The sequence below is a fragment of the Cricetulus griseus genome, chromosome 3 (genome assembly GCF_003668045.3).
Source record: "Cricetulus griseus strain 17A/GY chromosome 3, alternate assembly CriGri-PICRH-1.0, whole genome shotgun sequence".
Classification (NCBI taxonomy): Eukaryota; Metazoa; Chordata; class Mammalia; order Rodentia; family Cricetidae; genus Cricetulus; species Cricetulus griseus.
The window spans coordinates 271844401-271857372 of NC_048596.1; the positions used below are offsets into that span (position 1 = coordinate 271844401).

Here is a 12972-nt window from a genome sequence, read left to right on the forward strand (position 1 = left end):
GATGTCCCCAGACTCCCACTTACACTGATGGACTGTCCCTTCGGTCTCTTTTAGCTCTTGCCTGGAAAAGACACTGTCGCCAGGCCTCTCTGGGAGACCCTCCCACTGGGCATACAGTTTGTGGAGGCCAGGGAAACCTTTTAGTCACAAAGAAGTAAGAAAAAATTAAATGTAGATAGTTTTAACAGCTAACAGAATGATCATAAAGCAGGTATCTCAGAACCTCTCAAACGTAGCAAAATTCGCCAATTTAGAAGCAGAAGTTTTAGAAACGCACACACCCAGGGCTGCTTCTCTCGATCTATCGTGGGATCCGGAGACCCAGCTCAGGAGTCAGTCTTGCATGGCAAGGGCTTTTACAGGAGGAACCACTCCAAAGGCCACAGGATGTTTTTAAACCTCTCCATGAGAAAGAAAGAGGAGAAGAGAAACGATGGCTGGAGGACAGCAGAAGACAATTCCCTCACAAGCTTGCACACTAGACCCTCTAAGTAAGACAAAATTTTATTTGAAATAAACTGTTCTGCAACTTAAACCAGAAAATGCTTATTTTAAGAACCAAAACAGTAATGCACCTGGGCCATGCACAAGGTCTTGGTGAGTCGAGAAGAAACAAAGCCCGCTCTATATGCTCTATATGAAACTACACCCTTGTACCACGCTGGGAGATGGAGTCATGAACTGAAGGCTCCGAAGGTAAAGGAGCCGCTGAAATACAATCCTCAGACTCACAAAATAAGGTAACAGACCTACGCCTATCACAGGGAGATGGGGAAAATGCCAGTGCACTCCGGCTTTTACATTACGAGTGTGCGCAGTAAAAGTTAGAAAACGAGCCAGGAAGTAGTGGCACACGCCTTTAATCCCAACACTTGGGAGACAGAAGCAAGCAAAGCTCTGTAAGTTTGAGGGCAGCCTGATCTACAAAGGAAGTTCCAGGACAGTCAGGGTTACACAGAGAAACCTTGTCTCAAAAATACAAGCCAAAAAAGTTAGAAAACTAATTCTATTCCTGAGAAAACAGTCCAAATTCAATGAAATCTACAAAAGCAGATTCCGATCAATGGATCCACTGTGATAGGCCCCCAGAAGAACTTAGTGTATTAGAGAGAGTCTAATGTTTCTGTCTCCAGCTAAGTGCAGGCAGTATGAGGAGGCGACAGGCGTTCTCACTCTCTCTTCGGCTGTCAACTGCCAGTCTAGCCAGCTAACAAGCAGTGATTCTCACACAGCCACTCCATCTCATACTGTGCTCACAAAGGGCTTCATGTTCAAGATACAGTCAATGTCCAAATCAGCATCTCCCACCACCAGTGCCGTTTGCCAGCTACTGACCCATCAAACACGTTCCTTACATGTTACCTGGGGGGGGGGGGTCACTGCCAGTCTCCTGGGACTGGTAGGATGAATTACCACAAACTTAGTGCTGAAAAACAGAAAGGCGTTCTCTCATAGTTCTGAAATAGAAATATAAAATGTGTACCAAGCTCACACCTTTAACCAGCACTTGGGAGGCTGAGGCAGGCAAGCTGTGGAGAGTTTAAGGCCAGCCTATCAGGGATACAAAGAGCTCACTGAAAGACAAGACATAAATCAAAATATACAATACCTGTGACATGGAAAGGGAAGGGGGAGGGAGAGGGGAAGAGAAAGGGGGAGGGGAAACGGAAGGGGAGTGGGGAGGGGAAGGAGAAGCCATAACAGCCGAACACGTGCTTGCCATAAACCTGCCTTGGTCACTTAGAGGTCAGATGCCTGTCTTGTGACAAGGAACCAATCAGAAGTTAGCTGGTGGCGCTATGCTTTACGACCCTGGGTGTGCTTTACGGACAAGTACACAGCAATGACGTAGAGAGCATAGCAACCACCCTGGGAGGGCCTATGGGCCATAACAACCAGTTGACCAATCAACACAGGGCAAGCCCTCCAAGCCTGGAGGCACACCAATCGTGAGCCTGTGCGTATCCCTAGACACTCCCCTTACTCTGCCTTATAAAGATCTGTGCACAGCGGCTTCAAACTGTCTTTGCTAGCCATCCGCCATGGTGGGTGGATCAAAGACCCGAGCTAACATGGGGTTTGCTCGTTAAATTACAATAAAGCCTCGTGCAGTTTGCAGCAAGCTCTCGAATCCGCCTGGTGATTGGGGTGACCGAGAACGTGGCCTGGGACCCCGGATACTTGAGTTTTCGGGGGTCTAACAAAATGACACCTTCCTTCAACAATGACATTATAAAATGGGAATGTCTACAAATTCTCTGAATCACCACAGCAAAGCATTCAGACATGGGGGGAGGAAGGGTACCATGTCTCAATATCAATGTCGGCAAAGTGCACTTTTAAGTGACTTTAAAAAGGAAAGGACACCACCCCACACACGTGGAGAAGTGACACACACAGCTCTGTCCCTCTAACACCAGCTGTTGTCCTGCTGTGCACATGCAGGAGGAGCTCAAAAACCTAGTGGAGTTTAAACCCTTGGGTCCCAAAACACCCAAGGAAGCTTGGCCCCCAGAGAGGCACTACAAGGAGGAGGTGGGAGGAGGGGCCACCTAGAAATAGGGTACTGAAAGGGACCCAGGTCCCTTTGTCCCTCCCCCTCCACCACCCCCTTTCTCTCTCACCACCAGGTAAGTTTTGGTTGCCATGCCTTCCAGACTTCAATGCTTAGCTCCAACACAGGCCGGTAAGGCAGAACAATGAAAGTGAACTGAATCCTCCGAAACTGTGAGACCAAACCAACCTTTCCTCCCTACAAACTGTTTACCTCTAGTGTTTTGTCACAGCAACACAAAGCTGAGTAAAAGAAACACCATTTCCCTGGGCTGGAGAGATGGCTCAGAGGTTAAGATCACTGACTGTTCTTCCAGAGGTCCTGAGTTCAATTCCCAGCAACCACATGGTGGCTCACAACCATCTGTTATGAGATCTGGTGTCCTCTTCTGGTGTGCAGATATACAAGGAAGCAGAATGTTGTATACATAATAAATAAATAAAATCTTAAAAAAAAAACACCATTTCCCATTTAGCTGTGTATATGATGCTCTGGGGTGAATGTTCAAATGCACACAGAGAAGTTTCAAACCAGCTGTGATTCTGTAAGACGACGCAAGCAGTGATACCCATATAGACTGTAAGATGACACAGAAAGCAAGCAAGTGCAGGCTGATCCCCAGATCACAATCCACACAGGCCAAACGGTGATGCTGAGCGGGGACTCTGCTGAAAGCTCAGCCTCACGCCTCCATCTCCTCACCCACTGCACCCTCATCTGGGAACAAGAAAGGACACAGAGGGACGGGCATGGACAACGCATACCTCCACCAGGAATGATTGCCAACTTTGTTTCAACCAGGCCCATTTTTGCAGAGGAAGCTAAAAAGAAATAAAGAGAATTAAGTGGCAGGGCATGTCATCCATATCTAATATGACAACTTGAAAAAGTTAAATAAGATTTTCTGAAAATATTGTTCATTGATTAAATTGATGCCACAATTTTTAAGGTTACTTCAAAAGGTTTTTTCTGTTATGAAAACCCATAATCATACAAAACCACCCTCTACCCCAACCCTACCCAAGGAGAACACATGATATTTTTTGTTCAAAATTGCTTGGCAGTGAGCTATGTCCCAGTGGTCAAAGACCAGAGTGGTAACTCCATCTTTGGATCTGATGCTGCCAGTTTATGAAGGCCCGAATCCCGTTAATGATTCATGATCAAGGGAGAGACCACCTGACAAGTACAGATTCCTTGGCTGCAGGGACAATCCCCAGACCAAACAACTCTATCTGCTATCAGATAAGGAAAAAAAAAAAAAAAAAAAAAAAAAAAAAAAAAAAAAAAAAAAAGCTCAAGGCCAAGTTACTTTCTGACAAAAGGTTCTACAGCCTGACTGTCCCTCAGGCTATTTCTCACAGCCTAGCTCCCAGTTTGCTGCCTTTCAGAATGGGCTACACGGGCCTTGACTTCTCAACTGACCCCAGTACCAGGAAAGAATCAAGTAAAGATTACCACAAGAACTTGGGGACCCAGAATAACACCTCAACCTCATGCCCCAAAACCTGCATGGCCACATGAAGCCAGTAAAAGGCAAACTAAATTCCTACAGGCAGCATGAAGTGACAACAGCGGTGACAGCAAGAAGCAGGGTGGAACTGGGCTACCCTCTCCTGCCCAGAACAAACTCAGGGCAGAGTGCACACACCTGCTAGGAACAAGACAAAAGCACGGGCCTCAGATCCCAGCTCCCTCACTCCCTCAGGGCTCTCTGCTCCTGCCTGCATCCTCCACAGAATCTTACACAACTTCCAGGCAGGAGAGGGAGTGAACCAGGCCAAGGGTCCCTAGTCAGCACCTAGCAAGTGGCCAGTACCAGCTCTTTTCACAATTCTCTCAGCACATGCTCAGAATCGGGCAAAAAGAGGGAGCTTCAAGGGAATAAGTTGTCACTACTGCAATAAAGTCATTAAGTGCTGGACCAAACATGTCCACTGACTCCCTGGGCCAGATGCACAGCTGCAGTCACGAGCTCTATTTTAAATGGAAGGAAATCAGTCTTTTCAAAGAGAAAGCCCTGGGGTCGCAAATTCAGGTGTCTCTTTTCACTAAGGCTGAACAAAGGGTGGCAAAAGAGTAGGAGTTTTGCATGCCAGGCTAGAAAAAAAGACAGTTTTCCTACATAGGAGTTGCAAACATCAGGCTCCATGGGCGATTTTTTAATGTCCTGCTGAAGAGGAAGCAGGGCCTGAGGGGTACGCACTGCTCACACTGCCACCATGTGTGTGCACCAAGGGTCAAACCCAGGGCTTGTCCTCCCAGACCCCAGGCTTCTTCATTAGCGTATTCATCATCGTACAAAACAATAGATCTCCTTACAAGACTCTCCGGGGTCCTATCTGCTCCTCCCTCACCACTCTTCTTCATCCCCCACCTCAGTTCCTCATCCCAAAATCTCCTTTCATGTCCTTTTGTTTCTGTCTAGGTTCCACAAGTAAGAGAAACCGACCGTCTTTCTGAGTCAGGCTTACTTCAACAAACACGGGACTCTCCAAATTCGTTGATTTTCATGCAAATTATATCACTTTATAATTAATTCTTTAACCTGAGCTCCTATTAAAACTTACATTAACAGGATAAATTCTCACCTGCTACACGAATGTCACATGCTAAAGCCAGCTCCAGACCACCTCCTAAGGCAAGTCCATCTATAGCTGCGATCGTGGGCACAGGGAGGTTAGCTGAAACAGAGAGAGTGTATCCTTCACTCAAAGCCACAGCTGTAACACAGGTCACTCAGAACATATTCTTAAGCAGGGTATCATATGCAGACTTTATGCTTCTATTGTCTTCAATAAAACACAAGCACTCCCAATATTCTTTAAAATCTTTACATAGCCGAGTGTTGGTGGCACATGCCTTTAATCCCAGCACTCGGGAGGCAGAGGCAGGCAGATCTCTGTGAGTTTGAGGCCACCCTGGTCTCCAGGGCGAGTGTCAGGATAGGCTCCAAAGCTACACAGAGAAACCCTGTCTCTAAAAAACAAACAAACAAACAAACAAAAAAACCCTTTACATAATGATTGTAGACAAGTCTACCTATGAACAGGTAACACTTCTGAACCATCCCATTTCCTGAATCACCTTCAAGATGATTTTACTGAATTCTGTAACTTCATAATCAGAGAACCTAGTCTTTCACAAGGTTGTTTAGTTCATACAAACTCAAGTCGGGGTAACTGAAGCAGACTTCGGAACTCCTGACCCTTGATGGGCTCGGTGCACAGAATGCCACCTGGAGACATGGCATCTGCTCAAAGAAGCACACAGGGCAGCTGGCCACAAAGGGTACAGGCCAGGTAACACCACCAGGCAAGGGTGGCACAAAGTCTCCATCCACAGTCCCCTCTGGCTCTGAGATCCTGACCAGAAGTAGACATGGGAAGAGACAGCATTCACAGAACCTACAAGAAGGTATTACTGGAAGCTTCTACAGTAGCATGTTTCCATATGGCATTTTCAAAGGTGCTGTGTTATCCCTCCTCTGCTACCCCCAACCCCCACCCATTTAACTCTTCCAGTTCCATTATCCCCTTCCCCTGAAATCCTCACCCAAAGCCCTTTCCCTGGTGTGTCGATTTCTATGGATATCCTGAAGCAAGCACACATATCAACAATCTTAGCCAGGACTGAATCTGTGAGCTCCGATAACAACTGGCCTGGCAAGACACGCCCACTGGTGTAATAGTGGCATGAATGCTGCTGCAGTAGATAACGTTCTCTGATTGGATGAAGCCTCTTGACAAGAGAATGTACACCAGGCACTGCTAACTGGGTCCAAAACTTATGGGGGGCTAGGTGACAGGCCATGGGGAGAAGCTAACCCTGCTACCTTGTTAATAAATTGCCCCTTACACTCTTATCTTTATGCCCAAAGGTCAGTGAATCTCTCAGCTTCATCAGGGGAGCTTCTTTTTGCAGCAGATAAGGACGAATAGAGACCCCCAATTGGTCACTGTGTAGAGAGTAAGACTCAAACACAGCATCTGTATCATACCCCCAAAGCTCAGGAGTCCTTGTGGAACAAGTGTCAGAAGACTATAAAAGCCAGGGTTTCTGGACAGGACAGGGCCACTGCACACGTGAACTGCATAACATCTAGCCAAATCCCAGCAAGGATTGGGGAAGAACTCCCACCGTTAGCCAAAGTCCAAGCACGGACAGGGAAGGGTTCCCACCTCTACGAATGCCTGTGGAGGGAGGGTCCATTTTCTTTAGGGATATAATCACTGAGAGGCCTGTTCTAGTAGGTGGCCCCACCCATGCACATTGGGATAGCTCTAAGAAGGGGTGGGGAGAACACACGAAACTGAGAAGAAAAGGAGGGGAATCGTGGTGAGATATTGTTTATGCTTTATTAAAGCTTGCCTGAGGATTCAGACAGCAAAGTCAGCCACAAGCATAGAAGCCAGGCACACACCTTTAATCCCAGAAGCCAGAAGCTAGTCGGTGGTGACACACAGCTTTAATCCTAGGGCTCAGGATTAAGAGGTAGACAGAGTCCAAGGCCACCCAGATCTACACAAGATTGATCCAGTACTAAAGAGAAACGGCTCACACAAAGATGATCTCAGCACCTGGGATTGCATACATTTAATCCCAGCACTAGAGGGGTATAAAAGATAGGAGCAGGGTCTTCAGTAGTCAGTCTCAGGCATTCATTCTCCAACCACACTGAGGATAGGAAGACATTTAAGTCTCAGGATTCTCCAGCCATGCTGAGGAGAGGCTTCAGTCTGAAGTTTGGGAGAGCTGTGGATCAGCCATTTCAGTCTGAGGTAGAGTAAGAGCTAGTGCCCGGCTGCTTTGCTCTTCTGATCTTCAGCTTGAAGCTTGAAGCCCAATATCTGTATCTGGGTCTTTTAGTTTTTGTGTTGCAGGCAATAGGGGAGGAGTTGGAAGGAAGGGAGTAGGGGTGAATTTGATCATTATATGGTGGCTTCAGAGATGACTCCACAGTTAAGAGCACTTGCTGCTCTTCCTGAGGACCTGAGTTTGATTCCCAGCACCCTCATTAGGTGGCTCACAACCACCTATTTCACTTGGAAGAACATTAGGTGACAGTGGGAACTGCTCAATTTAACCTGCCCTGTAATCACATTTTTCTCTTTTTCAGGTGAAATTCATTAGGTACACTAAGTACTATTAACCCATTTGTTGTTGAAGACAATGGCAAGTCTGTCTGATATTCCCCACAGAGTGTGCTAAACAGAAGGGTGAATCTGCCCTGTCCTTCAAGCACAAGCCTTCCCTCACTCAGTTCTCACACGGTGCACAGGAAGCACAGCCTGTGTGACAACCCTTCCTCCCAAGCCCTTTGAGACTGACAGCAGAGCAAGTGGAATGAGTGGGACTCGGTGACCTTCAAGAGCTAAGCAGACTTTACAAGAGCCAGGAAATGGGCCCGTGCTGGGGATGGGGGTGATGATGGGACCTTTACAACTCCATTCTGTTCTGTGTAAAGGAACCAGCCTCACTTCTCTTTCCCAGTTTGCAGAAAATGTTTTCTCTCATACAATTTCTAGGAAGGAGTCTTTTTTTTTTTTTTTTTTTTAAGAAACTAACAGTGAAATCTGTCCTACTATAACCAATAAACCTTTTACTAGTAAACACTTGTTTTTCTTTCTCTTTTTTACCAGAGACATTCATACATGCATACAATGTTTTTTTAACTTTATTTTTATTATGTGTGTGTGTGGGTATGGGCACATGAGCACAAATGCCAGCAGAGGCCAGGGGTGTCTGAGGCCCCTGTAGCTGGGGTTACAGGCAATGTGGTGCTGCCAGCCCTGATCTCAGGCTAAGGTAGCCTGTCTGTACAGCCAGACCATCTCACACAGCAACAGAGAGATGTGACATGATGTTGTTTATCCCCAGCCACACAATGAAAAAAACGGGTGTAACAGGCTGATTATGTCAGCAAGACACAGTGACAGGCTGGCCAGGAGTCTGGCTTGGAGGTAGAGTGAAGAGACTGGCCCTAGACACAGGATCTAAGTCAGGAGGTATAACTATTAACATTTTCCTATTATGATCGTGCATTTTATAGAATCAACAAAAAATGTTTTAAATCTGACATTTAAAATTTGAGGAATTAAATTTTCTAATGGGGATACAATAAATTTAACATCACAACTTTTAAGAAATACAGAATACAGAATGGCAATAAATTGAAATCCAAAAAGGATACAGAAAAGAGTAACTGTGCCCACATCCCTCCTGAAACTTTCAAAAGTAACATAAATTTGTGTGGGAGAAGGCTGGCTATAAAATGTTCCCTACTAAAATATTATTTAATTAGAATAGCTTAATCTATTCAATATTTTATAATACTCTAAATTCTAAAGCTACACACTCTTGGAAAGGCAGACAGACTATCAGCACAGGGGCTTGAGGAAGACCCAGAGGGCAGCTGTGCATGCCTACCAAGGACTTGAGGCAGGAAATGAAATGCCAGGGCCACAGCTCCAGGAGAAACCATGACTCAGTGTGTTACGCAACAGTGGGATCAGATACTATTTTGAGTTTCATTCCAGGAAGTGAGCCAGGTATGACAAGGAAGATAATAATCCTTTGAAATGCTCCTAAAAATATAATTAAAGCAATAATTAAAGAGGTGATCTATTTTGAGAAGGGAAAGCATGGCAGGCCCTGCGGTGCACCTCAGAGCCCGCAGCATACCCTGGTCCAGTGAGGCTGGAGTGAGTGCAGGACTGGAGGTGGTGAGGCTCCTGTCTGCTCCTCAGGCACAGGTTAATTGTAAGCCTCTGGAGAAGCAAATGACCTGATTACAAGGAGAAGGTTAGTGCTGGCTGGGTGACTTTTAAACTTGGTTTGGCTTAAAGACTAGTATTCTGTGTCAGCAAGATGGCTCACTGGCTCAGCGCTTGTGACCAGAGCTGACAGTACAAGTTCCACTCCTGGGACCCACGTGGTGGAAGCAGAGAACTAACACCCTGACTTTCACACAAATAAATAATAAGATGTAATTTTAAACAACTAGAAATCTAGTACTGCTATTCAAAACAGAAAAGTTACTTTAACAGAAAGGTCCATACTCAGTATGATGAAAAATCTGAATACCAAAATCAAGAATAGAAATAAAATCTCTATTAACAAACCAAAATAAATTCCTAATTATTCCTAGATCCAGCTAAAACTTTACAGTTGACTTAAGATCACCTTCCCTCCAAATTCTGAAGAAACCACGAACAGAACAAAGCGGTCGGTCCCTGAATAAAGATGACAGGCTGGGTACCCCGGCTCTACTGGAGGCTGGCAGGCTGGACTGGGCTGGGAGCTGGCCCAGGACTGCCAAGCAGAGTGCAGCCGGATGCCAGCAGGCACTGCAGAGGGGAGCGCCACCACCCTCAGGTGGGAGACAACAGATCCAAGGCTGGAAGTCTCGGCCACCTTAGCCCTAGAGACACAGGCAAACTACTGTGACACCTAAATGCTAACACTAGGTTAAAATCCAAAGAAAGTGAGACGGCCCTGGAGGCTGTGGCGGAGGAGGGAGCAGCAGCAATGCTCCTCGTGGAGAAGTCAATCTATTTACAGACACCTCCTGGCAGGGGCCCAGCTCTCCCTCCACACAGCCCAGTGTCCAGGCTGTGTCTATACATAAAAATAAGAGAGTAAGCTGATGTTTTAGCCTGGAAAGATGGAGGGGAAAACCTCATAAGAATGTGGCAAAATAAGACAAAGGACAAAGAGAGAGAGACTGATGCCACTGCAGGGTGACATGGAAAGACCTGGCAGGCTCGGGGAGTCCTGGCCACTCGTGGGACCACAGCATGGGACAAACCAGAAAAGTACTGAAGACATGTATAATTATTTTAAAAAAATAAATAAAGTCACAGGACTGGAGAGATGGCTCAGCAGTTAACAGCACATCCTGCTCCTGCACAGCATCCCGGGTCAATTCCCAGAACTCACACTGGGTAGCTTACAACTGCCTGGAACTCCAGATCCATGGGACCCAGAACCCTCTTCTGGACTCAGGGTACCTACACTGACATGTGTGTGTGCATGTTCGTGCACACGCGCCCACACACACACACCTGCAAAATAAAAGTATGTCTTTAAAAATGTAGTCACAAAAATTAGAGAGTATAGAGATGGGACACAGAAACCTGAGCCAGAAGAGAGGAAGGAGTCAGATGTGTGTGTGTATGTGTGTGTGTGTGTGGGGGGTGGGTGGGTGGGTGTTCAACACAGAATGACGACACACAACAGGGGGAGCATAACACATGTATGATACTGCAGCCAAGCCCTGAGGAAAACCTCTAGAACCTTAACAAGACAGTGTGGACAAAGTGAAGGTGTTTTGTCTAAGAGTCAAAGAAAGGTCTAAAGATGTGTACAGTAAATCAGCACGTCCCCAGTGACCGCACCCATGCAGGAAGGATGGCAGTTGCTGAGAAACTACCAAAGCCTACAGTCAACACAGCCTCAGGTGTTCTTATGGGATTAGAAGTATAGACAAATCCATGAAAACTGAAGTGAATCCCCTTTTTGGTCTTGACAAATTCTGGAGTAATATTCTGGAACAGCGGAAGTTAACAGTTTAACCCATGGCTCACGTTTAAGCAGCAAAGCAGTCAGGCTGTAATGGTGCACTCCTTTAATCCCAGCACTTGGGAGGCAGGCAGGTGGATCTCTGTGAATTCGAGGCTAGCCTGGTCTACAGAGTGAGTTCCAGGACAACAGGAGATACACAGAGAAACACTGTCAATAGATTAGATTAGATAGACAGACAGACACAAGAAATGAAACTAAAAGTAAAAAGCAAAGTGTTCACAGTTGAGAGTCACAATGTGCATAGCACCCAGCACACCCAACAGGACAGGATGTTAGCAACTCATAAAGAAGCTATATAACTCCTAAAATCTTCCTTCCCATGATTCTTCCTTGGCCCTCAGTCTCAGGCAGAAGACACAATGAGCAAAATAGTCTGCAAACTCAAAACTTCTCTTCACCAAGTAACTCTCAGCACGCAATTTAAATAAAAGCCAAGTTATCACATGGCCAAGATGGACACCTGGAGAACACTGAGCCTCGGTGTGCATGCCATGAACACCTGGGGAACACTCAGGCTCAGCCTGCATGCCATGGACACTTGGGGAGCACTCAGTCTCAGTCAGCATGCCACGGATACATGGGGAGCACTCAGCATTCATGCCATGGACACCTGGGGAGCACTCAGCCTCAGCATCCATGCCATGGACACCTGGGGAGCACTCAGCCTGCATGCCATGGACACCTGGGGAGCATTCCACCTCAGCCTACATGCCAGGACCACTATGGATAGTTATCCAGCAGAGGTTTTTGATATAGTGAGACAAAAGTTAGACAACTACAAGTGCTGAGTGGCCGTGAGTGGTGACAAGAATCAAAGCTACTCAGCAGGAACTAGGGTAGGAGGCAGAGCTCCTGTAGGCTATGCCTACATTCTTAGTTTAACACTGTATGCAGTTAAGATGAACATAATGGTTAAGTGCGTAAATGACAAACAGCACTTTAAACTCAGTCACATTACCCATGCCTTAGGTCGTCACACCAGAGACTGAGGACCCTCATGGCAGAGACTACAAGGAAATCATCGTAAGTCGGTGCTACACTCCACAGAGGTGTCTATGAAAGGAAACTTCCTCTTGGAAAGCTTATCTGTAGCGGCACAGATTAAGACACACCCACAGCTAAACACTGAACTGAACTGGAATCCAGTTGCAGAGGAGTGATGAGCAAAGGGGTCCAGACCAGGCTGGTGAAACCCACAGAAACAGCTGACCTGAACAAGGGGGAGCTCTTGGTTCCCAGACTGATAGCTGGGAAACCAGCATGGGACTGATCCAGAACCCAGGAACATGGGTTTTCAATGAGATCTCAGAAATCTATGGGGCCTTTTGTAGTAGATCAGTACTTATCCCTAGCATAGGAATAGACTTTGAGAGCCCATTCCACAGAGAGGGATACTGCCTGAGCCTAGACACAAGGGGGTGAGCCTAGACCTATCCCAAAGGCTATGATAGACTCTGATGACCCCCTATGGAAGGCCTCACCCTCTCTGGGGAGCAGAAAGGGTATGGGATAGGTAGGGTGTTAGTTGAGGGTGAGGGGAGGGGAGGAAGGGAGGCAGAGGGAACTGGGATTGACATGTAAAATAATCTTGTTTCTAATTTAAATAAAAAATGGAGAGAAAGGATAAAAGATACATGGGATTAGGTTATTAACCTATATTTATAGGTTAATTTTATTCTGGGAGAAGTCACCAATGACCCTCAAGTTCCAGTTCCAAGGATCCACACACCCAGGCTACTCCTGTGACCCAACCAGAACCAAGAGAGAGTGAACCTGTTCAGGACCCCAGACTAAATACCACATGCTCACATACACACCTGTGACCACACCCA

General features: G+C 46.4%; 1 protein-coding gene across 3 annotated transcripts in view; it reads right to left on the bottom strand.

Annotated features, from left to right (window-relative positions):
* The window catches only part of Auh (AU RNA binding methylglutaconyl-CoA hydratase), a 99489-nt gene that overhangs the window by 51808 nt on the left and 34709 nt on the right, over positions 1-12972 (bottom strand). For all 3 annotated transcript variants that reach the window (XM_027409894.2, XM_035442974.1, XM_027409895.2), the window contains exons 5-6: positions 5146-5238; positions 3319-3375 (exon numbers count right to left, since the gene is read on the bottom strand). In XM_027409894.2, coding sequence (XP_027265695.1) covers positions 3319-3375; positions 5146-5238 — 150 coding nt within the window. The remainder of the gene's footprint in view (positions 1-3318; positions 3376-5145; positions 5239-12972) is intronic.